Genomic DNA, 27430 nt, shown 5'->3' with positions numbered 1-27430 from the left:
GGCCATGGGCTCAGTTCCAAGGGTATGCTGGGGGAGAGAAGTCTAGGGGACTTCTCTTAGGAAAAAATCTTTTGGAGTAAAGAGATAGTTGAGCCTTATTTTAGGTTGTCTTCTCTACCTTAATACTGAACCCTTTTCAAGTTAACTGGCAGCAAACTTGACATGTAGGTATGTGTTTAGTTCCAGGGATTTCTCTGTGTATGTTATATCTTCTTTTATTATTATTTTAAAGCATGCACATTTGTGATACAAACTTGCTGGAGAAAATAAAATAGACAGTAAAGGGGAAAGGAAAAGGGAAACCAGACAGCAAGAACTCATCAGCCTGCCTCTGCCCAATAACAGCTCAGGGAAGACTGAAGTCTAGCTCTCAAGTTCACTACCAGAAGAAAGAATTAATGGACTCCAAAAACTTTTGAGAACAGTTTCAAATTATTATTGCTGACGCTCCCTACCTTATATTCCAAATCCCACAAAGAAGTCACTTCTGAATTTGTTTTTATCAACTGACCTCAAAAGGCATAAAACTGAACTGATTTCCTGCACCCTCCAGTCTCCCCAACCTCCTCTCCACTTGTGTTCCTTATCTCCATGAAGGAACCATCAGCTTCCTAAGCCAGAACCTGAGCATCATTTGTATTTGGAACGTCACCTTTTCCCTCTCCCAACTAATCTTCAAGTCCTGGTAATGCTACCTTCCAAATTATCCAGAATCCATCCACTTCTCTCCAATTCCACTGCTTCTTCCTTACTTGAGGGCATCATCATCTTTTGCCAAAATGGAATCAATAGCCTCTGTGGTTTCCCTGCTTTAGTCTCCCTCTTTTTTAATCCATTCGCCACACTGCAGCCAGAGTAATTTTTTAAAAACACGAATCTGATAATGCCGTTCTTCAGTTTAGAATCTTTCAATACCAAAGTTCAAACTTCCTAAGAGTTTATTAGGTCTGAATGATTTGGCCGCTGGGTCCCTCCGCAGCCTCATCCCCACACACCATACACTCTGTTCGGCCATAATGAACTTTCAGTTCCCTGAGCCCAACTTTTTCTATTATCGCTAGGTCTCTGACCAAGAGGTTCTTTGCTTGGAACACCCTTTCCGCTACTCTTTTTCTGGGTAAATCAGATGCATCCTCCACACCCCAGCTCAGTTGTCACTCGCACAGCCCAGGTAGGAAGGCTTCATCCCACGACAGGTGCCCTCAGCGTGGTCCAGCCGATTCGTGTCTCCCAGGCGGACAGCCCTGACGGTGCCCTCGACACTCCATCAGTGTCGGACAGTTGAAAGGCTCCTTAGAGCGGACCCAGATGCTTGCCGCTCCAGTCCACGACAGGTAGGCAGCACGTGAATCTTCAGCCCCGCAGGAGAGACACACCCAAATCTTCCAACAGGCAGCGCTGGTTACGGAACGGCTGTCCAGAGCCCGGAACCCAACCCGGTGCCCCCGCCTCCCACGCTGCGTCGGGGGCGGGGTGGGGCGGGGCTCTGGGCGCCGGCGAACGGCGTGCGACGATCAGGGGGCGGGGCCAGGGGCGGAGCGGAGCGCGCATGCGCGGTCGCCTTTGTGTGGGTCGAGCAGCGGCGACGGCGGCGGCAGTGGCGGTCCCACTGGCAGGCGGGCAAGAGGGGAGTCCGGGCGGCGTCCGGCGTGGGAGCCGGGGGACCACGATGGTAAAGAAGCGGAAAGGCCGCGTTGTGATCGACTCAGACACGGAAGACAGCGGCAGCGACGAGAACCTGGATCAGGTGAGGGCAGGCCGCGGAGGCGCGGGCCAGCGGAGCGGGAGAGCTGAGTCCCGGCCACGGTAGTCGGTAACCGGTCGGGCCCCGGGCCTCCTGGCCGGAGCGCCCGGCCTGCCTCGTGTCCTGAACGCCCGCTGCCGCCCCTTTCTGCTCTCCCCATAGTGCCCGCGGCCCTTGGAGTCTGGCCGGGGCCTGAAGACAGAGCCCCGAGGACTTGGCGCCTTGGGCGGGGAGGCGGGGCAGGGGCCAGGCTGGTGGGCCTCGGGCTCGGGGGACTGGAGGGGTCCTTGGTCTGCCAGGGCCAGATCGGGGCGGCAGGCTGCAAGCCAGGCAATCCGGGCACGGAGAGATAGGAAGTATCGCCCGCCAACCCGGGAGACTGGGAGGTTTTGGAGGAGGTGCAAGGGTGATCGTGGGGCGGTGGGGGGGAGGGAGGCCGAGAAGGTGCAAGCTCTGGAAGATGAAGTTTTTCAGACAAGGGTGTGAACAGAGAGGAGGGGAACCTGTGTCGTGCTGGGCGAGGAATACGTAGCTGTGGGCACGAATCTGTTTGGCAGCTAGGGTCGTTTGTGTTTGAGAAGGGTCTCTGTTGAGATGTCAGACCCAAGACAGCTCATGGGAGGAGGAAAGAGGGCATAAGTGGAGAAATATCTAGGGCGTCATGGAGAGACTGTGGCGGGGCCTCTTGGCCCTTTTCATGCAGCATCCCAGAATTCTTTCTACTTGAAAGATGTGCAGGAGACATTGAAACTAACTTTTGGTCTCACTGTCTTGGGGTTGCTTGAACTGTTATATACTCTAGAAAATACTGTAGGGAGGAAGCTGTCCTTTGTAGCAGTACTCTAGTGATACCAGAAGATACAAAGAGGGTTTTCCCCCACATTTTGTGAACAAATGATATAAAGAAAGAATATGCAAGAGATAATAGTTCTATAAGTTGAGTAGAGAGAGTACTGAACTTAGAATCTGAACTTTTTGAGTTCTAGGCTGGGCTATGCTGTTTTCTAGCTATGTGTCTTGGGCCATAACAGTAAAGTCTAGATAAAACATCAGCCTAGTGTATCTGATTGAGTTATTATAAAGGATTGGGCTTCCCTGGTGGCACAGTGGTTGAGAGTCCGCCTGCCGATGCAGGGGACACGGGTTCGTGCCCCAGTTCGGGAAGATCCCACATGCCGCGGAGTGGCTAGGCCGGTGAGCCATGGCCGCTGAGCCTGCGCGTCCGGAGCCTGTGCTCCGCAACGCGAGAGGCCACAACAGTGAGAGGCCCGCGTACCGCAAAATAAATAAATAAATTAATTAAAAAGGATTAAGTATTTGTAAGAATTAATGTTCGGGGCTTCCCTGGTGGCTCGGTGGTTAAGAATCCGCCTGCCAATGCAGGGGACAGGGGGTTGATCCCTGGTCCGGGAAGATCCCGCATGCCACCGAGAAACTAAGTCCGTTAGCCACAACAACTGAGCCCGCGCTCTAGAGCCCGCGAGCCACCACTACTGAAGCCCGCGCGCCTAGAACCCGTGCTCCGCAACAAGAGATGACACCGCAATGAGAAGCCCGCGCACCATAACGAAGAGTAGCCGTTGCTCGTGGCAACTAGAGAAAGCCCGCGCACAGCAACGAAGACCCAACACAGCCAAAAATCAATAAATAAAATCAATAAATTAATTTTTTTAAAAAAGAATGTTGGTACAAGCACTTAGAAACTAAAGCATTTCTATAAATGACTTCTTGGGAGTCCTTTGTATGAGATCAGAGGTCTCAGAAGTTAAATATTAGGGCATGAAAGAGGAGGACTTTAAGAAAGAGGGACTGAAGATGTGTTGAAGAAAAGAGGGCTGTTTTGAAAATGGTGGTATGGAGGTGGGAGGTGGGGAGTAGTGGGGCCTGTGGAGAAGTATCAAAGGGATAGACACCTTGTTATGGGATAGGAAGTAAAAGATAAATTGAAAATGTTCTCACCCGAAAGACTCCTGAAATTTATAAAAATATTTTTTAAATTTATTTTTAAAATTAATTTATTATTTATTTATTTTGGGCTGCATTGGGTCTTCGTTGCTGTGCGCAGGCTTTTCTCTAGTTGTGGCGAGCGGGAGCTACTCTTTGTTGCAGTGCGTGGGTTTCTCATCGCGGTGGCTTCTCTTTGTTGGGGAGCCCGGGCTCTAGGCACGCGGGCTTCAGTAGTTGTGGCTTGCGGGCTCTAGAGCACAGGGTCAGTAGTTGCGGCGCGTGGGCTGAGTTGCTCCACAGCATGAGGGCTCAAACCCGTGTCCCCTGCATTGGCAGGCAGATTCTTAACCACTGCACCATCAGGGAAGTCCTAAAAAATATATCCTTGACTCTAAAAGTTTGTTGATAATTTTAGACTGGCACTTAGGAGGATTAGAACTTTTTTTAAAAAACTATTTTCTAATCTAGAAATATAGATATTTCTGATGATAACATTAGCTACCATTTACATAGGGCCTGGGATGAACCAGTCACCTCAATTAAGTGCTTTATTTATATTGTCAGGTTTTCAGATTATGGTGAAGTTGGTACCATTTTCCCCACTTTATTTTATTTATTTATTTTTTAAATTTATTTTTGGCCGCGTTGGGTCTTTTGCTGCGTGTGGGCTTTCTCTAGTTGTGGCGAGCAGGGGCTACTCTTCGTTGTGGTGCATGGACTTCTCATTGCAGTGGCTTCTCTTGTTGTGGAGCATGGGCTCTAGGCGCGCGGGCTTCAGTAGTTGTGGCACGTGGGCTCAGTAGTTGTGGCTTACGGGCTCTAGAGCGCAGGCTCAGTAGTTGTGGCACATGGGCTTAGTTGCTCCGCGGCATGTGGGATCTTCCCGGGCCAGGGATCGAACCCGTGTCCCCTGCATCCTCCGGTGGATTCTTAACCACTGCGCCACCAGGGAAGCCCCTTCCCCATTTTAGATATGAGGAAAATGGAGGTTGAAGATGTAACTTATCTAAATTCACACAACTTGTTAGTGGCATTTCAACCCAAATCTGTACAACTACAAGGCCTATACTCTTTCCACTATACTAACTTAATCTGTTTTTAATATTGCAAAATGAAAATGATGTTTCATAGCCATTTTCTGTGTTGCTAGAATTCATGTTTGTAAAGTATATTGAATAGTTTAGAGAAAATTGATACATTAGTTTAAAAAATTATTTGGGGGACTTCCTTGGTGAAGCACTCTTAAGTCACCTGTTCTGATGATGCATGAACTAAGCTGTAAATTATTCTGTCTTTGGTGATTTTCCACAGAAGTCTGACATATGAAATGAGTTGAGAGCTTCCTTTCGTAGTAGAGAGATTTTTTGTGATCCACAGAAAGCTTTTCCAAAGTGGGAACTGCAGGGATTGCAACTTTAAACCCAACTTTATCTATTTGTGAAAAGAAATTAGCATAAAATTTGTAAGTAATACCTAATGCATTTTAACAGCAATTTCAACTTCCTCCTTTTCAACTACTCATTGGAGTTCTTTTATCAGATGGGAACCAGATCAAAATTCCCTTTTCCTGCGCATCCTAACAGGCACTAGTGCCTTCTCTATATGTTTAGCACTGTGCCAGGCTCTCAGAGGAATCAAAAAGATCTATGCTGTCTAGAAGATCTCCCAGAAATCTTTAGCAGAAGTACAAAGTCAGCCTAGTTTTGGGGTCTTTAGGACTCCTCTGAACAAAATTAATGCATTCTGGACCTTTCCTCACCAAGATGCCTTGGACTGCTCCATCTAAGTTCTGGGTCTTCGTTGGGGGGTATAACATTGTATTTGCTGTCTAATGGAAAAGAACAAACCATGACAAATCTCTGAGTGTTAAGTGTGAGAGTGGAGCACAGTTAATAAGGAGATCCTTTGTCTCTGAGTATTCCAAGTGGGAATCTAAGCCATTATGTCAGAAATATTACCTCCAAATTAGTCCTTAGCCTTCTACATTGGCTTTTCCTGGTGGTGAGAGGAGGAACATGTGTGTCAGAAACTGCTTGGGTTGCTTGTTTAAGAGGTACTTTGCAGGGGCTCCCATCCCAGACCTACTGAATCAGACTCTCTGGGGACTCTCTCCTCTGCATTTTTACCAGGTACAGCCCAGGTACTTATTTGTGTCAAACACTGAGACCACTGTCTGTATGCAAGTTAATCTTTTAGTAAGACACTGTAAGTAGTTTGGGAGAGAAACAGCTTCCTGTCTCAGCCATAGTGTGTGCACATACAACGAAAAGAACTTAACAGAGATGTTCAAAGTGGCAAAGCTGCTGGTTTTTCTAAATCCCTGAAGCTGTTTGAATTGTTGGGATGATTTTTTTTTTGAGGCCTGTTTCTTTTTTCCCTTCCTTCTTCTTGGTGGGAAGAGGTATGTAGTAACTGAATCAGAGTCCTTTAAAATTTGTTGTAACTTTCAAAGGTTTTAAAACCTCAGACCTTTGAGAATTTGAAGGATTTATTTTAACATATGACCTGCTAGTGATCTTACTTTTTTATGTTGGCCACACCCTTTCTTCAACATTTCAGAATTGCAAATCATGGAGATACTTGCTTTTGGTGCTTCTTGGAAAAAAAATAACAGAATTTGAGCCAAACCTAGGCTTTTTTACCCCACCACGTACCTCCACGGAGATAACATGTGCACTCTTTATGGAATAATATCTATGCAGTGGGTCCTATAACATGAAAAGCATCCAAGATAATAAAGGAATCAGAGTTATCTATTCAGATCAATACAACTCAGTATTTATAAAAACTTTACTCTGCCGTTTTCAAGGAAAAAAAAGCTACATGCATACTGGGATGCTTTATTTCATAATTTCCCTCCTTATTTAAAATGGGGATTGTGTTGTCCTGTCCTCTCTTTCTCTGCTCATGCTACTTGAAGTAACCATAAATTAAAATTTTTTTGAAACAGTAGGCCCCTAAGTATTTTCTAGGAGTTATTTTTAGACATTATGTGTTAAAAATAGCATTGTTATAAAGTATCCTTCCATAAACCTTCCCTATAAAAGGTGAGAAATTTAAAAGTTGTGCTTCTCACCCAAGTGTCCATTGGCAGATGAATGGATAAAGATGTGGCATATATATACAATGGAATATTACTCGGCCATAAAAAGAAACGAAATTGTGTTATTTGTAGTGAGATGGATGGACCTAGAGACTGACATACAGAGTGAAGTAAGTTAGAATGAGAAAAACAAATACCGTATGCTAACACATATATATGGAATCTAAAAAAAAAGAAAAAAAAGGTTCTGAAGAACCTGGGGACAGGACAGGAATAAAGATGCAGACGTAGAGAATGGACTTGAGGGGGGAAGGGTAAGTTGGGACGAAGTGAGAGAGTGGCATGGACATATATACACTACCAAACGTAAAATAGATAGCTAGTGGGAAGCAGCCGCATAGCACAGGGAGATCAGCTCCGTGCTTTGTGACCACCTAGATGGGTGGTATACGGAGGGTGGGAGGGAGACGCAAGAGGGAGGAGATATGGGGATACATGTGTATGTATAGCTGATTCACTTTGTTATAAAGCAGAAAGTAACACACCATTATAAAGCAATTATACTTCAATAAAGATGTTAAAAAAATAAAAAATAAAAGTTGTGCTTCTCATTGATAAAGTCTTTTTACATTAGAGCAGAGTTGGAAGTCTAGGATGAACTTGTGAGAAGTGTTGGGGTTAACTTGTGCAGTTTTAAATTTGTGTCATAATGTTGCATCTAGCCTGATGTAACTCATCTGCCAATTTCACTTGATTTTCTTTTAGAAGTAGTGCAGGGAAAATTGAGTCCCATGGGAGCTTTAACAGAGAGGCTTTCAGGAAAAATTCAAAACCTATCTTTCAACACTGGTTCTCTTGATGTACTTATTTGCTCCCTAGACCATAAGTTCCCCAAGGGCAAAGATTGTTTTTTTGTTTTTTTTAATCTTTCAACAAATGTGTTAGACAGTGCGAGGCAATAGGGCTATTGGGTGAACAAAATCGAAGCAGTCTCTACCTTCAAGGAGCTTAGGGGATGGGGGGCAAAGGGAGGGACAGGGTCAGGCATTGCTCAGAGAGTCATTTCCTTACACTTGCGTTACAGGCTATGAAGGAAGAGCAAGGATGCTGTGAGAGTTTGACCAGGGACTCTATGCTCGCCTGATGGGAGTGACATTTAAACTGAGATCTGGAATATGGGTTAGGGATAAGGAGATAGGAGACTGAAGAGTACAGGGACGTGTGAGTGTTCATGGTTGAGGGACCAAAATGTACAAAAGCATTGAGGCAGGACGGACCTAGCACCCTCATGAAACTGAAGGAAGCAGAGTAACTGGGACATCACTAGTTGGAGGGAGAGTGGTACAAATGAAGCTGCAGAAGTAGTCTGTTTGGACCCTTTGAGGATGGAAAAGCCAGTTTAGTGAATCACAGCCAGTGTTAAAAATAAAAACGAAATTGAATCAAATAGAAAAAAAAATCATATGTCAGACCTAGTAAAGATAAGTATTGTTTCATAAAACTTGTGTTTCACATATATGCATGTATGTACATACTGGGTCATAAGGTATAATTTATCTTTCTGTGGGCGGGGTTAAAAAGATGTTTTAAGCCACTGGCAGGTCCAGGTTGGCAATAGTAAGGACTGTGGACTTTATTCTGAGGGTAATGAGAAACCACCGAAGGACTTTAAGCTGAAAGAGGTGTTCCAACTTGTCTTTTGAAAAGTTTTCCCAGGCTGCCATGTGGAGAGTAATCTGGAGAAGGGACACTAGTTAGATGGCAGATAAGGGAGTCCAGGTGAGACTTCCACTAGAATGGAAGCTCCAAGAGGGCAAGGCTGTTTGTTCAATGTAGTATCCCTGCATCTAGAACAGTGCCTGGCCTGCAGCATATACCTTGTCAGTATTTGTTGAATGAATGCCTGACTTGGACTGGTGTAGTTATAGAGATGACAGAAAGTGGATTAATTGGACATAATATTCAAGCTATAAAACTGAGTGGATTTGATGACTGGTTGGATGTTAGGGGTGAGGAAGAGGAGATTCTGGCATGAGATGGGGAACCCTGGAGGAAGATCAGGTTTAAAGGTGAAAAGCATGTGTTCAGTCTTGTATGTGTAGAGATTAAAGTTGTCTATGAGATACTCAAGTGGAGACATTTAAGTACATAGTTGAAAATAATGCCTGCCTGACACAGAGTAGACAATTAATAAATCTTTGTTGAATAAGCAAATGCTGCTTGGCATATCCACGGTAGAAAGTTAGATTCTAACTTTTCTGATTATAGTAGTATTACTTGGAGGTAAAGGGACACTGTAAGATTGGGAGTTCTTGCTTTAGCCCCTCTGCTGTAATACTGATACCTGTTCTATAAGGCATGGAAAGTGCATTAGTTAGAAAGTGTATTAGAAGAGGGATCCAAGTAGAAACAAGTAACAGTAGTAGAATTTAAAAAAACATTTTAATGTACGTTTTGTTTTGAATGTGTTGAAAACTGGTTTTATTTTATCAATTCTATGACATTGTGGGCATTTATGTAACTCAGTATTTTATCTATAATTATAATCACTTTGCTAGAAATTGGAAAGGGAAGTTGCCACATTTCATGCCAGTCATGTGAAATGTAAAGGAGTGTTACACTGTCACTTTGGAATTACTACTTCAGAAGGGTTTTCGTGTGTATGTTCATTGTTTTGGTTTGTTTTCTTTTGTTTTTTTTTTAATGATAAAAATAGTACATACTTGTTGAAACAGTTCCAGCGAAACAAAAATACCTCCCTGTTCCACAAATGTATATGCACGCAATGGCTCTGTTCCTTACTCCTGAAAAATAACCAGTGTCCACTGTTGGAATGATGTTCTTCAATCAAAAATTTTGATATGAAAGAAATAATAGAAAATAATGTCTCAGATTTAAACCTCTATGAATTACTACTCTTTTCTTAGCTTTTCTCAAGTCCTCCCACTTCTCTCTGTCCCTGTGGCTTCTTACCTTGTCCAGGTCACCATCTACTCTGATGACCCTGCTGTGGACTCCTCTCCGCACTTCCTCCCTGGCCCTGTAATCTGTTCCTCTGTCAGTCAGAGTGCTATTTTAAAAACCCTCAGAGGATGGTTACTTCCCTGCTTAAAACCATTTGATGGCTCCCCACTGCCTTCAAGTAAAATTCATTTTCCTGATCCTGCTGTATAAACCTGGGAATGATGTGGTTTCTTCTTACCTTTAACCTGCCTCATTCCATCACCACCCCCCACCCCCTGTCCCCTTGCCTATGAAGCTCTAGTCACCCTGGTTCCCTTTTAGTTCTTTGGTTAAGCCAAGCTATTGCCAATTTCAGGGCCTTATCTATTCTTTTTTTAATATATAAATTTATTTATTTATGTATTTATTTTTGGCTGTGTTGGGTCTTCATTGCTGCATGAGGGCTTTCTCTAGTTGTGGCGAGCGAGGGCTACTCTTCCTTGCGGTGCGTGGGCTTCTGATTGTGGTGGCTTCTTTTGTGGAGCGTGGGCTCTAGGCACGCAGGCTTCAGTAGCGGCATGCGGGATCAGTAGTTGTGGCTCATGGGCTCTAGAGCGCAGGCTCAGTAGTTGTGGCTCGCGGGCTTAGTTGCTCCGCGGCATGTGGGATCTTCCCGGACCAGGGATCGAACCCATGTCTCCTGCATTGGCAGGCGGACTCTTAACCACTAGAGAAGTCCAGGGCCTTATCTATTCTATCTGAAGACTTCTATCCAGAAGACTGTACCCCTGTGTCTTCCCCCCGTTTCTAGTCTCAGCCTAAATACCATTGCCTCAGAGAAGCCTTCCCCCAATCACCCTATTGCAGATAGGTTCCGCACTCACTTTGATTCACTTCCTTCTTAGCACTTATCACTAAATATACTTGTTTCTTTACCTGTTTATTGTCTGTCTCCCTCTCTTGACTTTATTTATTTATTTTTAAATTTTTATTGGAGTATAATTGATTTACAATGTGTTAGTTTCAGGTTAGTACAGCAAAGTGAATCAGTTATACATACACCCCCTTACTTGATTTTAAATTCTGTGAGGTCAAGGACTATGTATCTCCTATTCCTGGCTTTCTACCCACAGCTTGGTATATAGTAGGTGCTGGTAGCAGGGGAACTATCTGTCCCGCTTGCCAGGAACTGAGTTTCCCAGAATTCAGGACTTTCAGTGCTAAAACCAGGACAATCCTAAGCAAACCAAGATATTTGGTCACCCTAGATGGTAGTAATCACTTGCATTAGTTGTATTTGTGGAATGAATATGTGAAAAAGAGCTCAGCATGCTAATTAGCTATAAAAAACCTCTGAGGTTTATCCATTTGGGCTTTTATTCTCCTTTTCTGGGGTGCAGAATCTGTATCCCACTTTTGTGTGATCATGGAAGGCTTGATTAAAGAGATGAGATTTAATTTCCTTTAAGTAAGTAATTTCCTTTAAATAAGTTGCTTTATTACAGATTGATCCCGACATGGCATTGCAAAAATACACTGTGAATGATGGGGTGGGGGAATTAAATCCTAAGGTTTATGAGTCTTCACATATTGATGGATTAGAATTCTAATTTTAACCAGAATAATACTATTTTAATAAATATTACCTTAGTGCAATTAGACTTGCAATTTGGCTGTCTAGTTTATTGTTATATATGGTTTTCAAGCAATGTTAATGAAACTGCTCTAGAAGCCAGATGTGGCATCCTACACAGTCATACCTATAGTGTGTTAGGCATTGGCATTACTCTCAGCAGATCTTTAATTCAGCTTAAGTTTGATAAACCATGTGGGCACCCCACAAAGCCATTCCATCCTAGAGGAATGCTGAGATAAGTAGGGGAGGTTTTCACTAGATGTGATGAAATACAGGGAGGATGGTGAGAGAGAACCACTGGACACACAGAAATGTCATCTCAACCAGTGTGGCACAGTGAAGCGGGCTAGCAGGAGAGAGCTGCAGAAGGACCTACGCCCTGTGCATGAATCAGTTTTAGACTGGCTTTTTTGAGTATTGGTGCTGGATAAATCAACTGCTACAGGTAACAAATCTGATGATCTCTTCATGTGTGGAGTGTTGGCAAGACCTTTCTGTTGCACATTAGTGTGTCCAGCTGTATTTATGAGCCCTCAGAATATAAAGGACTTGGGCTTCCCTGGTGGCACAGTGGTTAAGAATCCGCCTGCCAGTGCAGGGGACACGGGCTCAAGCCCTGGTCCGAGAAGGTCCCACATGCCACGGAGCAACTAAGCCTTTGCGCCACAGCTACTGAGGCTGCGCTCTAGAGCCCGCGAGCCGCAACTACTGAAGCCCGCGTGCCTAGAGCCCGTGCTGCGCAACAAGAGAAGCCACTTCAATGAGAAGCCCGTGTACCACAAGGAAGAGCAGCCCCTGCTCGCGGCAGCTAGAGAAAGCCCACACACAGCAATGAAGACCCAACACAGCCAAAAATAATAAATAGATAAATTTATTTATTTAAAAAAAAAGAATATAAAGGACGTAACTGTGAAGAGTAGCCTTGCCATGAGTTCCCCCAGTAACTTCCTATACAATTCTCAGCTTGTGGAAAGGGTATCTTTCACATTTTTTAAGAAGAACGTCTTTGCTGTCTCTATACTATTGTTAATATGGTATTTAATGTAGTAGAAGAAGAAGGACTGTGCCTGTCAGATGCAGTTGTTTGCTGATGGAGAGATATTTTTTACGTTTTTAGTATAAAGTGGAATCTCTTTAACAGGAAGGCGATACTAACACATTAACACTTTAGTTACTTTTAATGGATATCTACTGCTTGTAATATATCTACTGCTTGTTTCAGGAAAGGATTTGATTGCTAGCATATCCAAATCCCTGTTATAATGAGTTGGTATTAGAACAGAATTCTAGTGCATTTGTGAACCTCAAAGGGTCAGGAAGTACACTACCTACCAGAAGTCTTTTTAATTTTTATGAATTTGCATGAAGGTAATGTGGAAAAAAGATAATAGTAAAGGTCGTACACAAATCACCATATAACCCAGCAGTACCACTCCTAGGTATTTGTCCAAGTGAAATAAAAACTAATGTTTACACAAAAACCTGTACATGAACAAATAACTGCCCCAGGATGGAAACAACCCAAATGTTTTTCAACTGGCATATGGATAAAGTGTGGTGTATCCACACAATGGAATACTACTTTACAATAAAAAGAAACAAACTGCTGATACCTTTCCAATCTCAAATGCATTATGCTAAGTAAGGAAACCAAATTCAAAGGACTACACACTATATGATTCCATTTATGTGATATTTTACAATAGGCAGATCTGTAGAGACAGAAAACAGGTATGTGATTGCCAGGGGATGGAGGGAGAGAGATGAAGAGCACTTACTTCCTGAAAAGGCTTCAGATCATAAACACTCTACTTTTTCATACCAAAATGGTAACTACTATTGACCAGTGCAAATTACCGCAAAATTTGGGGGGATGATGGAACTGTCCTATATCTTGATTGTGTGAGTGGTTCAACTGTATGTATTTGTCAAACTCATAGAACCATCCATAAGAAAGGATAAAAGGTACTGTATGTAAATTACACCCTCAAGTTTTTAAAAGACTGTAAACACACAAACATTGCTGTAATTTGCATTTGGTCAATAGCAGTTACCATTTTGATGTGGAAAAAGTAGAGTGTTCTTATGATCTGAAGTCTTTTCAGGAAGTTAGTATGCTAGCTCTGTCTAAAGAGATGAGAAGAGTAACATTTCGTTACTGCTTATGAAGAAGAGATGGTGTCAGCTGTTAATCTGAGAAGGTCATTTTCTCATTCTGGCCAAGGAGGGTATACTCAGTACTAAAATAGAAAGAGACTGGAAGAAGAAAACATATTTTATAGCAGTCTGTTTTTAAAAAATTTGTCTTGGCACTTAACCTATAATTGTATAGCACCAACATCATCAAGGAATAATACTAGTAGTATTTATTAGTTATATTTTTCTCTCTTTTGGCCCAAGGGGAAAATGTAAACCATGATTGAAATAGGAGCTAGGATTTTATCTGCCCTAGTTTGAATCCTGGTTCTCTCATGTACTGGCTGTATTACCTTGGGTGAGTTACTTAACCTCTCCTGCTCCTTAGTTTCTTTATCTTTAAATGGGGAAGATAACAATACTTACCTTAAGGCGGTTGTGAAGGTTAAATGTTAGATGCTTAGAAAAGTACCTGGCATCTAGTAAGTACAATATAATTTTGGGCTGGTATTGATATTAGCAGAAAGCAAGAATCAGAGTGAGTATCCTTTTGTTGTGTTTTTGAGTGACTGGACTGAGTTGGGGAGAAGTAGCAGGAGCGGGAAACCATGTGAGAGAGCAAATCCTGGTTGTAGCCATGTCTTACTAAATGGCGTATCTCTTCTCCTTTAAGCTCCCTTAAATCACCAGGACAAGGCAGAGGTGGTGAATGGGAATATTGGGGTTGTCAAATTGGGATTCCCATGTAGAGGCCAGCATACTTACTGCTTGACCCTGGGTTCAGCACCAGAAATATACTTTTTTTTTTTTTCCTGGTTTAGGCATCCAAAATAAAAAATGACCTCAGAAATTTGTAGTTTGTCAGCTTATTCAGAACAGCCCCACAAATGCCAATTTTACCATGAATTATATATAATAAGAGGGTGCTCAGAGTATTAGCTATACCAATAAGAACAAGGAGCAAATTACCTTTGTAGACATGGTTCTTATCATATCAATTGCTGAGAATCAGTACTTCTGTAACTTACAGAGGAAATTCGGGGGTAGCCTCCAGTTTAGTTTTCTAGTCACTTTTCCATCTCAGACATACATTTCCCATTAAGAGTGAGGGAATAGATTTTTTTTGGCTGTGCCGTGCAGCTTGTGGGATCCTCATTCCCTGACCAGGGATCGAACCCGGGCCCCCTACAGTGAAAGATCAGAGTCCTAACCACTGAACAGCCAGGGAATTCCAGACTTTGAAAGCATTTCTTTAGCACTTAGGAGTGCTGGCAGTTGGTCTGTTCATGTGACCAAAGTTCCCACTGATGATGTCCTTCAAGTGAAACCACAAAGAAGTAGAAGAGATCTAGAGAAGGTGGGCATTTTTTTATTTTTGGATATACTTTCTCTGTGAACAAAACTCACATGGCTACTTTTGCCCTCTCAGGAGCTCTTGTCCCTGGCAAAGCGGAAACGAAGTGACTCTGAAGAGAAGGAGCCGCCTGTTAGTCAGCCTGCAGCCTCCTCAGACTCGGAGACGTCTAACAGTGATGATGAGGTGGGTGTGGAGGGCTAGGCCTCTGGGACTAATGAGTGTTTGAGGGTCCTGAGTTGGTGACTCCTGGCAGCCTCTTTTCCTTAAACTGAGACCTTCCTGCCTAAGATCTATGAGAACTTCTTGGGAAAAGAAAATTGTGTATGGAAAGCTCTCGCATTGTGATGTTCTTTGTACTGCTAGTTACCTAGTGGGTACCTCTGCAGTGCATTCGTGGCCATTTTTAGTCTTTTATTTTCAGCCCTTTTGCAGAGGGAGCACAACTTGTTAGTCACCATCTCTTTTATTTTTTGTCACCTTTTTAATCCCACTTTTATGTTAGAAAAGAAAGTCTATCAGTAATGCCTGATAAAGTATTAGTGAGAAATACTTTAGCAAGGTAAGAAGCTTTCTTTGGGTAGATGGAATCAACATCTCTCAGAGTAGTGGCATTAGCCTTTAATGAGAAACGTCCAGCTGTTCATTGTTTAAGCCAAGGTGACTTTCCCAAACTGCTGCCCACCACCAAACAAGGCCCTGAAAGATCCAGAACTTTAATGGAAGAGAGAGAGATTAGGGGAAAGGTCTTTGAAGCACTCCTACATGTTCCTCATTTGATTTAAAATACTTTTTTTCCCTTAGTAATTTCCTGGGGGGAGGCTGGATATCATCTTTCTGTTTAATCTCTTACCCTGCAATCTAGGAAAATATTTTTAACAGTGCACTAACAGTATTTTGTTTTAAAGTTCCTCTAAAATAAAAAATGTTTTTTATTATAATGAAATTTAGTTAACAGCTAGAACAGTATTTACCAGTGCCCTGCATATGCAAATTAGGAACGATTGCATTCTGATTGACTGTACTGATATTCTCTTAATCTTAAATAATTCAACAGACCTAAAATTGCTTTGATAGCAAGACGTAGTGAATGTGCGAGTTTTATTCTTTTGTTTCGTTTATTTTTCACGGAGGTACTATAATTCCTCTAAAATTGATAAAGTAACCCAATCTGCTTAGAAAAACAGTGGATTTTATGAAATAATTTGCTTTGTTTTGTTTTTCTATTTTAAAAAAATGCAAAGATAATATAGGAAAATCTTGAAATAATTCCCTTTCCCACTATTCCTACATCAACTCCTTTCATTTTCCATGTTTCAGAAGTCAGCTGCTGTGGGATATTAAGTTTGAATCTGTGTTGTGTTTGGAATACCCTGTAACATGTTTATTGTCTTTGCACTTCCTTGAGATACAATCAATAACTATCCTTTGAAGCATTTTGTTTTCCATATTCCTTTCATTAAGTCACTCCTGAGTATGCAGTTGCTGTAGGGATTCGCTTCATCCTTTTGAGCTGCTTCTACCAGAAGGTCAAAGTATGTATCAACTCCACAGCATTAGAGAAGCCCAAAACTTGTGCTAGGGTAGATCCAGCGTCCATAAAAATGTTTACAGCTTAGGATTCCCTTTGTCACTTGCAGCTACTTAACCAAGTCTGAGAGTCTTCACCTTAGAATGCTACCAGCTACTTATGTACTTATTGGAGAAAAAGCTGACAGGCAAGCTGTACCCTGTCTAGTGGGGATTGAGAGTTTGCATAACTTTCCTCCCAAGGTTCTTAGCTCTTGCCGCTGCCTCCCAGTCCCAGCCCCCTGGCCCACTGGCTTCTGGCAGCTCTACTCTAGTCCCTCCTCACCCTGCACTGGGAATAGCAGTCTCTATATCATGGCCATTCTGAAAAGAGCCTGTTTTTTTGGTCTGCATTATCACTTTCTGGCCCAGGCTACTAGCTTAAGCACAGAGCACCCCAAAGTTAGGGTAAGTACTTCATTATTTTGGACAATTAAGAAAACCTTTTTTAAAAAAATCCTACCAGCCACTAGAGAAATCAGTGGTATTGTAAACTCAGATTTGTGGCTGCCATAGAGATATTTTAGAGTGGGTAGGGGACTTCTGAGAGATCCTTAGAATACAGTGTTTGAGACAGAGGCTCTTGTTTTTTTTTTCTCTCTCATAATGAATATTCATACATCTTTGTAGGTGAAACCCATATACTGAAATAATTTGCTATGTTTTCTAGTTTCTGCTATGGCTTTAATATCCTTGTTACCTACGAACTAGCCTTTTAGAAATTTGGTTGTTAAAATGTCAGTTCTCAGTCAGATGGAGCCTGCTTGTACTAGAAGCTACTCTGGAGTTTTTTTCAAATACACCTCCCAACCCTTTTCCCCTCCCACGTGACTCTTGTTTATTGTCATTCATGATGATGAATACAGGTAGAAAGAAGTATGTTGTTCTCCTCAGATTTGCTAGGACAGAAAACTAGTCAGGAACAACCGATTTAGGAGGTTAATGGGTAGTTAGTTTTAAGGAGAGACATGCACTGACTTTAGAGCAAGAAGATGCCTAGCTAATTGTTGGGGGTGGGGAGGGGGACACAGAAGTTATGCAAGTTTCCTATCCAGAAAAAAGTGGGTGCATTGGTTATTAAGTGTAAGGCCCAATTAGGGGGAATTCCTTGGTGGTCCAGTGGTTAGGACTCTGCGCTTTCATTGCCAAGGGCCCGGGTTCAATCCTTGGTCAGGGAGCTAACATCCACAAGCTGTGCAGCGTGGCAAAAAAAAAAAAAAAAAAAAAGGTTCGATTAAGGAGAGAATAGTAGATATCTTGTGTATTATTTTTGATGAGTGAGTTATTCTCAGTCATATCTTAGGCACATGAGAAGTAGAACTCTTCCTGTAAGGTTTACATTGACCAAGCCTGGGAAATTGGAAAGCACAACCTCAGTGGTAGGTTTTAATGCTGTGGTGTGGCATTTTGGTGCTGTCACTTCCTGTCCCTGAAAGCATTTGGTAATAGAAGCACCACCAAGGGTGCAGACAGGAGTGGCCGGGAAGAAAAATAACAGGGTTAGGAGGAGGGGAGCTAGCAGTGCTCATTCATGAGATTTAAAGTTTAAAAAAAAAATGGCCAAAACAAAAAAGTCCATTTGTTAGGAGGAACAGAGTCCTAAATCGGGTACTTCAGAGTCCTTTTTAGAAACATGGTGAATCTCGTGGAAACAGATAGCTGCACCTAGATAAGAAATAGGAATAAAGCCTAGATTTTCCCTTGTTACCAGTAAAAATCATGTTATCAATAGATACCAAGAAAACCCTTTATTTGTTGTTCAAAATTGAATATAACTACATTAGACAAAGTAAGGAAACAGCTGAATTATGTTCTATTGCCCTGTGCCTGAGCGAGAATGATTATTTTAAAAAGCTTCATGTACAGTCCTGTTTTCAACATTTTTGAGAAATAAAAACATTTGGCCCAGCCGTGTAGTTCAGCACTTGTCACCTGTTTTTTCTTTCCCGGAACTTCCTGGATATATTTTACGCTCCAGTTTACTACCTCTTCAGAGACTTTGGCCTCTTCTTGCTTTTCCCCCATTCCATTTTTTTCTACTTTCTTTCTTTCTGAAGCGTCTTCTCTTTCTCTCTTACCCCATTTAATCTTTTGAGCGCTCCCACTTTGATCTAGTTGCACTCCTATTCCCACTATGTTATTGCTTGTGGGCTCCAATATTTTTATTAATAGAACATTTTGAAAAAGATACAACTTTTAATTAAAATTCATTTAGTAATAATTTTTCCAGGAAGTCAGCCTAGATACCCAAGAGCATTTTGTTGTTGCTTTACCATGCAGATAATACATAATCAGCACATACTGATAAAGGCCTTCACTGCTAAGCTAATATTTTCCTGTGTGTATATTCATTTAGTAAGGTTTTCATACACACAATACCTCTGGAAAAAGATGTTCCATATAGATGAATTATCCCAATACTAAAACTAAACTTTTGAAAGTTTAAAATATAAAACCCACTATATTTGAAAAAATTTTTGATAGATCTTATTATATATAGTTTTTTAACTGATTTAGTCATGATTATGAATGACAGTTCTTATACTGTGAAATAGTGACTTCCAAAATACCAAGCTCTGTGGTGCTGGTTTTTATCTTTCCTTTCTCCCCCAGTACCGAAGGTAAGCAGTGGCCATTGTTCTCATCTCCTAGTAATCTGCTCTACTTCCATCTTCCTGTGTCTCTGATCTGCTCTGGGGTCAGGAAACCAGGGGACCCCATAGAGTTCAGGTTGGAATACTCTGCTTTAGTACTTGAATTTAACAATAGCTATTTGAATTTCTCATAAGCATTTTTTAAAAATAAATTTATGTATGTATATATGTATTTATTTATTTATGGCTGTGTTGGGTCTTTGTTGCTGCACGCGGGCTTTATCTAGTTGTGGCGAACGTGGGCTACTCTTTGTTGCAGTGCGCGGGCTTCTCATTGCAGTGGCATCTCTTGTTGAGGAGCACAGGCTCTAGGCGCCTGGGCTTCAGTAGTTGTGGCACACGGGCTTCAGTAGTTGTGGCTCGCAGGCGCAGTAGTTGTGGCTTGCAGGCTCTAGAGCTCAGGCTCAGTAGTTGTGGCGCACGGGCTTAGTTGCTCTGCAGAATGTGGGATCTTCCTGGACCTGGGCTCGAACCCGTGTTCCCTGCACTGGCAGGCAGATTCTTAACCACTGCTCCACCAGGGAAGTCCCTCTTTTTTTTTTTTTAGCATGCTTCTGGGTTCTTGGCTATGTAGATTACCATACAGTAGCACCTCATTTATCTAGATACCTAAAATCTCATCACAAGAAAAATAAAGTGATTTTCATGTACCACTTGCTTAAACTGTATGACAAATTCTGACACTTCCTACCAAACAGTGCAGTGGAGTACTGATTATATTTTACATTTTTTTGGTATCATTTGTTTCACTTTTGTTTTTATCTCCATAACCAGACTATACGTTTTTGTGATTGAGTATAGGGATTCTCTGTGTTTTCCAGTTAAATATAACTGATTGCTTGATTATAAGATACAGTAGTGCCCTTTGTACTTTGTTTGATTAATTACAAATAATTTCTTTTAAGGGAAAAGAAAACTTAGCTATTCCTCATTGTTCTTTAGGCTGACATTTGCATATACTCTTCAACTTTGCTGACCCTTTTCTATCTTCGGTATCTTCACAGGGAAAAAATACCTAAATCAGGAACCAAGCCCTCTCCGCACACCTCTTTGTTGGCCACTGTTAAGATCTAGAATAATGACTACCGAATCGTTTTGACAAACACTTCAATTTAGTGTAACACTCAGTTCATATAGAATCCTACAACTTTAAAACTCCAAGGGGTCGTAGAGATCTTTTAGATTCCCTTATTTCAGATAAGAAAACAGGCTCCCAGAAGTTCTGGTTTCCTTTTTCCATCATAAAATGTACCCTCCATTTATATAGAACTTCATGGTTTCTGATATGCTCTTAGCGTCTTTTATTCTGTCTCCTTTGAGTCTCATACTACCCTGATAGGTGGTCAAGGTGGTATTATTATTCCTACTTTACAGATAAGAAAACAGTCTCAGTTTGAGGGCTTGGGCCTTTATTCCAGTTCTTTTAACCTCTAGTCCCATAGTTTATCACTAGCCCAGCTGTTCTTCTTGAACCCTACTTACCTCAAAGTATTTCATTTCACTGTAAATTCGTTTCAGGAGTAACTGGGCTGCAATGGTTTCTACTCTGGGTCCTGAGACCTAGAATATGATCTTCCTTGTCCATTAGAGATAACCTCTCTGAAATGTTGAAGTTTCTTTGCTTTTCTGCCTCCAGGATAAAAGTACTCAGCATGTCAATGGCACCCACGTCCAAGGCAACCACTCCCCACCCCATGTTCCTTCCTGTCTTTCAGCTGAATGCCAGGAAGGTCAGCTGCTTCCCAGAGTAGGGACCTGCTTATAACAACCCCTACACTCTCAGTCTGGCACAGGGTTATGTAGTACTTTCTAACCCTCCTTGTATCATTAGATAATTGCCGTCCATTAGAGTATCAGTTACAGCAGTGAGAGTCAAAGTGCTAATCTCTTTTAATTTATTAGTTAAGACATCTTCCTTCTAGTCACTGTTTTAGGTTTTCATCACTGCATTATACGTAATACTTTCCTGGTGTTTTGTGTGAGCCTCCATGCACGTAGAATGCTTGGGAAAAGCAGGGTGTCAGTGTGTATTAGAGTCCTGACTGACAGTGGACCCTTTCCCTTTCCCAGGTTGTTTTTAAGCAGCTCTCCTTGGGGGATGCTCTGGCCTCTGTACTCAGATGCAGATCAGCAGGCACTCATTTTCTCATTCTTGCCTTCTGTGTGGTGCGTTTTAGAGCACTTTTAAGGTCACAACAGAGCTTGCCTTTCAGTGAAGCCATAGTTCCCAAAACAAATTAAGAAAAGCCAGGTCATTTCTTCTACTCTCTGATGGATGGGGAAAGCCTGAGAGCATCTCTTTAATCCTGTACTGTACTCTTTAGACTCCATTTACTACCACACTCTGGCAATGAAAGAATTAGTTTACCTTCTGTCTTGGAGTCAACAGAATAAGGCTTTTGCAGGAATAGTTGAGCAATCTCTGGGCTAATGGCTGGGTTAAGATATTTCTATGTCAGTTTTGCCTACCACAAGTCTTGACCATCTCCTTTATGGTTTATTAGATTCTGTGATCTTGAGAGAAGAGGTATTGGGCAAATATTTAAAATATGTGCTCAGACCAAAAAAAACACTCAGGAGCCTCTGGTTTAAAGGAGTAAATGTAAAATATTACAAATACGATCTATTCTGCAGGAAAAAAAATCTTTTGGGAAATTATCAGTACCCATTTGAGTCTCTTTCTCTATATTAAATAGGAGTAATGAGACTGGTCCCCATATTTTTTTTTTTTTTTGCGGTACGCAGGCCTCTCACTGTTGTGGCCTCTTCCGTTGCGGAGCACAGGCTCCAGATGCGCAGGCTCAGTGGCCACAGCTCACGGGGCCCAGCCGCTCCGCGGCATGTGGGATCTTCCCGGACTGGGGCACGAACCCGTGTCCCCTCCATCGGCAGGCGGACTCTCAACCACTGCGCCACCAGGGAAGCCTGGTCCCCGTATTTTAAGTGATTATTTTATTTCCCTAAAGCCCTGTCATATATAGTGAGTTTGGTTGTTTGCCATTGGCATGACAGACTCTATTGAGTTAGCCTCATGGGAGGTGAGGCACTTTTGTCATCTCATTTCTTTTGAAATTTGTGTTGGAAGGAAAAAGACCGAGGTTCCCTTCCCACACTCAGGTTCAGCCAGGCAAGCCCTTGTTAAATTGAAACATTTTATTTCTTCTATTTTAACTCTTATCTTTTCTCTCTCCCCTCCAGGGGATAAGCATCATAGGCTATAGATGACAGTTGCTAAGCTTAGGCAATGGTAGATTGCAGCAGATAGACAGTGGAAGGATAAGGAAACCAGATAGCTTTCTAGCACCTCCTGAATTGGATTCACCTGTGTGACTTCACATTTAAGCCTTTTTTTACTCTCATACACAATCCCCCTTTTCCCCCCGACCCTGGAAGTTCAGAGTTTGACTCTGTTGCAGGTGAGAAATCCAAATCTGTAGGTGAAAATAGATCTATCCACTCTAACACACATGTGACCCTGGTAGCTCACCCTTTACGCTCTCAGCCTTTTCATATTCCCATTGGGTAGAAGTACAAAGGGACTTCTTTGTAAAAAGAAGGGATTTCTGTACAAAGAAGTACAAAAAGATACCCTGTTTAGAGGAGATGGGTCATGCTCATTTTCATAACCAACCAATAAATATTGACTATTATGTGCATAGTTGTGCTATTTCCTGTAAACAAAGCCAATGCAAAAGATGTTTTATACATTATTGCCTCTAGTAATATCTGTATTCTCAGCATAGGAAGTTGATATATTTTAGCTCAGTTAACTATGAAACTGAACACTTTGGCCTCTTTTGGATTCTTTCAAACTGACCTAAAAAGTATCTTCCTTGAATGATTAAGATTTCAAATGGTTGAAAAATAGCTTTTAGAAGAGAAGCATTAGGATTTCTTTCTAAATAGTGATCTAAGTGTTGAATTGTTAAAAGTTTGAGAAGTAAATTCACTTATAAAGAGAAGTCGCTGTTAATGTATATCACTTAATACGTAAGTGGTATATTACTTAATATATCATTTATTCACTTCATATATCATTCTAGAACATGGAGCTGTTTATTTTCACTTGTCCCTTCTTCCTAGCTCCTGAGTACAAAAATAAAGTGGCAATTAAAATAACTAAGAGTAAATTAAAATAAAAAATCAGAAGATTAAAATAGTGCCCTTTCACAATATTTTATCAAGGTAAATTAACAGACTGTAGTTCTTAAAAATAGCTCATCTGGAACATTTCTAACGTGGAAACCTCATCAGAACTATCCCTCCACCCCACACCCCAAAAAAAACTCCAAAGTAAATTTACTTCTGATCTTGGCTATTGTGAGGTAGGAGGTAGATTTATGATCACGTTATAATATGATCACATTATAGAAGGAGCAAAGACTTGGTGCTTTTGTTAAATATTAGATGTAGAATTTTTATGTTAATACCAGATTTATAATTCAATCTGTGACGATGGAAAGATGAATATTATTTTGATTTTTTTATCCTCCCCCTCCTTGGTTGGTTGGTTTGTTTATTTAGTATTGTCTCAGTTTGTTTTACAATTTCCGGTTTTTTTTTTTAATATTTATTGAAATATAGTTGATTTACAATGTTGTGTTAGTTTCAGGAGTACAGCAAAGTGATTCAGTGTTTTTATATATACTTTAAAATTTTTTTAATTTAACTTAATTTTTTATTTTTTAAAATAAATTTATTTATTCATTTATGGCTGCATTGGGTCTTTGTTGCTGCGCGGGCTTTCTCTAGTTGCAGCGAGAGGGGGCTACTCTTCGTTGCAGTGCATGGGCTTCTCATTGCGGTGGCTTCTCTTTGTTGCAGAGCATGGGCTCTAGGCCTGCGGGCTTCACTAGTTGTGGCACGTGGGCTTATAGTAGTTGCGTCTCGCGGGCTCTAGAGCGCAAGCTCAGCAGTTGTGGTGCATGGGCCTAGTTGCTCCGCAGCATGTGGGAATCTTCCCGGACCAGGGCTCAAACCCATGTCCCCTGCATTGGCAGGCAGATTCTTAACCACTGCACCACAAGGGAAGTCCTGAATTTTACTTTATTTTATTTTATATATATATTCTTTTTTAGATTCTTTTCCATTATAGGTTATTATTGAGTATAGTTCCCTGTGCTATACAGTAGGCTCTTGCTGGTTATGAATATTATTTTTAGAGTGCATAAAATAAAGTTTCTAAGTAAAGTATTTTTCACCTAAAATCATTCTCCTAAATTGACAAGTTAAAATATCAAAGGAGGTATGGTTTAATGTAACTAAATAGTCTCTGTGAATTTTAAAAATGATTTTATGGTCTTTCAGACTTATAATTAAAGTGCTTGATGAAGATGATTTTTTTGGCCTTGGAGTGATCAACTGTGTATTGCCTGCCTGTTAGTTTGATAATACAAGTTACAGGTTCCTTATATTTAGATGTATGGGATCTCCTATTGAAGATCCAATGTAAACATTATGTTGTAGTGTAATATATGCAGATTTAAATATATATATATACACACATATATATATATTTTTTTAATGATCTATTATACTTTCTGACTCCTTGGAGTTGGTACCAGTGATGCTACCATCCATCAAAGAGTGGCCTTCATCATTTTCTCCCTGTGTTTTCTGAAGTTTTCTCTTGCTAAAAAGCTTTATTCCCTGCTTTCCTGGGACCCACTTCAGAACTCAGCCATGCACTGTGTACTGAAACCCAGACATACCAATCTCTAGCAATTGCTGACCTCTCTGCCACAGGAAACATTAGAAGCTGTTTCCTGTACCAACTGAGTTTTAGTTAACTCAGTTGACTTGCCATTAAGTTGATATATTTGCTTTTCTATTGATAAAAAGTATACTAATTAAATTTTAAGTTTATTATATCAATTATCTACTGACATTAAGAAATTACAAACCAGAGGTTATGAAGTTTTAACAAAGGTTTCAAGAATCAATATCTTTCATCTTATAAAGTGTATTTGTTTCAGATCCAAAGCAGTAGAGACTTGTAATCACTTTGATGAATGTCAGAGACTCTTAATTCTTGAAACTTACAGCTTTTCTCAATAAAATCCCTGGTTCTATTTTCCTTTTTCTTTTTTCCTTGTAGTGGACTTTTGGGAGCAATAAAAATAAGAAGAAAGGAAAAGCCAGAAAAATAGAAAAGAAAGGAACCATGAAGAAACAGGCCAATAAAACTGCTTCCTCAGGCAGTTCGGACAAAGACAGTTCAGCTGAGAGCTCAGCCCCTGAGGAAGGTGAGTCAAGTGGTGCAGACTTGGGAGTGAACTCTTATTTAGTAGAAGCTGCAGTCAGAAATGGAGGGAAAAGGTGCCTGCATTACAATTACAACATGGCCTCTGCCTTTATTGCAGGGGTCTCTCATCTTTTCAGTGGTCATGGTCTGTTTAGAATCTGAATGAAGCAAGAAAAATACATGCATTCCAAAGCGTTAGTGAGGCCCTTGAAACCCATCCTGGAAACCCATGAGGATTCCCTGCGTTAGAGTCTCCATTTACCTTAACTTGAGTGCCTTCTCTTTCCTTTTTGTTGGTTATTCATAGGGGGAAAATCCTTGAACCAGATACAAAACTCAGTAAAAAATGTTGTTTTGAAATGAGAATTTTTGCTAACACTAGTTTGAAAGTGAACTTGTTCCAGGACTAAAATGGTAAACTTTATATTTGTTTTGAGTAATAATGTTTATATACAAACTGGCTTGTACAGAATTGGCCTAACCTGCTTTTTAAGCACATGCCTGTGAACGTTAGCTCAAATTGAGTCAAGCACAAAATTGCTAGTTTAACTTAATAAATACTCAGTTACAATATGTAATGCTTTTTTCCATCACCCTTTGTCCTACCAAGATCCAATATCATTAGGAATTCACTAATCAATTTAATGACTTATTAAAACATTGATTTTTTAAAATGCCAACTAATGTAGAAGAAAGTATAGTTAGACAGTCACCATTTTCAACCATCATAGTAATAACTGATTTACTGAAGTGTTATCGACGAGTGTTAAAACCACTGGATGATAGTTTGTTGAGGAACAAGATGTTTACACAGTCTCAAAGCATCTCCCTATACTTATTATGAAAATTGAATATGGACTATATGTCAGATAATACTATTTCTTAAATGTTAAACTTCCTGAGTTAGATCATTGTATACTTGGTTATATAAGAGACTGTCCTTTTTACAAGAAGTATTTAGGGGTGAAAGGTCACAATCTCTGCAGCTTACTCTCAATTCAGCAAAATAAATGATAAAAATGTGTAAATTGTTTTATGTATGTAGACAGAAAGTGAATTGGCGATGTTAACAATGGGTGAACCTAAGTAACAGATGTACGGGAGTTGAATTATTCTTGCAACTTTTTTCTGTAGGTCTGTAATTTTTTCAAAATACAAAAGTCAAATTAAAAAGATCATGCTGGTTTCTTAATCCAGCCTACGTTTCTGTAACCTGTGTTTGCATTTGCCAAAGGCAGACCAAGGGTTTTCCCAAGGGAGGTGAGATGACCATGTTCCACTTCACCTAGAAGAGCCAAGGGGTAATGATTATCAACACTGTGGGGCCACCTGTGGCTCTGTCTTCTGCAGCATCACCTAATCTTGTGTTTGGTCCTTTGTTGCAGGTGAAGTGTCAGATTCTGACAGCAACAGCTCCTCCTCCAGTTCAGATTCAGACTCTTCCTCAGAAGATGAGGAATTCCATGATGGCTATGGAGAAGACCTCATGGGAGATGAGGAAGACAGGGCCCGTCTGGAACAGATGACAGAAAAGGAGAGAGAGCAAGAACTGTTCAACCGCATAGAGAAGAGGGAGGTGTTAAAAAAAAGGTAAAGTGGTAGTTCCTTAATGATGAAATAAAATAATAAAGTAATTTCCCAAAGTTCACATTTGGAGCCCTGTCTTCACAGGATTCAAGACTTGAAATTTCTTCTCATTATTTATGAGTTAGGAATCTGACTATCCTCCCAGCATGCTTTTTGTATTTTTTTTTTAAGCTCAAATGTTAAATTGCTTTTTGATATACAAAGCTGCCTCAGTATTTTGGATTACTTTTGCCATATTTAAATGGCAGAAGTTTTTCCTTATCTCCTAACAGAATTTCAAGGTGAAAATAAACTTGACTTTGTCTCAGGAGATAAAATAGTCCTCACAATTTGGATCCTTCCCTACCTACCTAATATTGCGAAATAAACAGAAGCATTTTCCTTGGCAGCAGTTAGTCCCATTTCGTCTGGGAGCCTGTCTGTCCCTTCTGGAGACCATATTAAGTCTGGTGAGTTATTCTAGACAAGAATGTTTGGCTTTCATTCAGCAGCAAGTAATAGACATTTGTTTTGAGTGTGAATGCTTCCACGGTTACCTGTATTGGAACAAACAGGACTTAAGAAACTATCACA

The 27430-nt window shown here is 40.9% G+C and overlaps 1 protein-coding gene across 1 annotated transcript in view; it reads left to right on the top strand.

Annotated features, from left to right (window-relative positions):
- Positions 1-1543: 1543 nt before the first annotated feature.
- RTF1 (RTF1 homolog, Paf1/RNA polymerase II complex component) overlaps positions 1544-27430 on the top strand; it is a 47586-nt gene continuing 21699 nt past the window's right edge. The window contains exons 1-4 of the mRNA XM_079700051.1: positions 1544-1747; positions 14879-14989; positions 25124-25271; positions 26656-26860. Of these exons, the coding sequence (XP_079556177.1) occupies positions 1550-1747; positions 14879-14989; positions 25124-25271; positions 26656-26860 (662 nt within the window). The 5' untranslated portion in view covers positions 1544-1549. The remainder of the gene's footprint in view (positions 1748-14878; positions 14990-25123; positions 25272-26655; positions 26861-27430) is intronic.

Source organism: Hyperoodon ampullatus (genome assembly GCF_949752795.1).
Source record: "Hyperoodon ampullatus genome assembly, chromosome: 3".
NCBI lineage: Eukaryota > Metazoa > Chordata > Mammalia > Artiodactyla > Ziphiidae > Hyperoodon > Hyperoodon ampullatus.
This window is presented reverse-complemented; position numbering and strand designations above follow the sequence as displayed.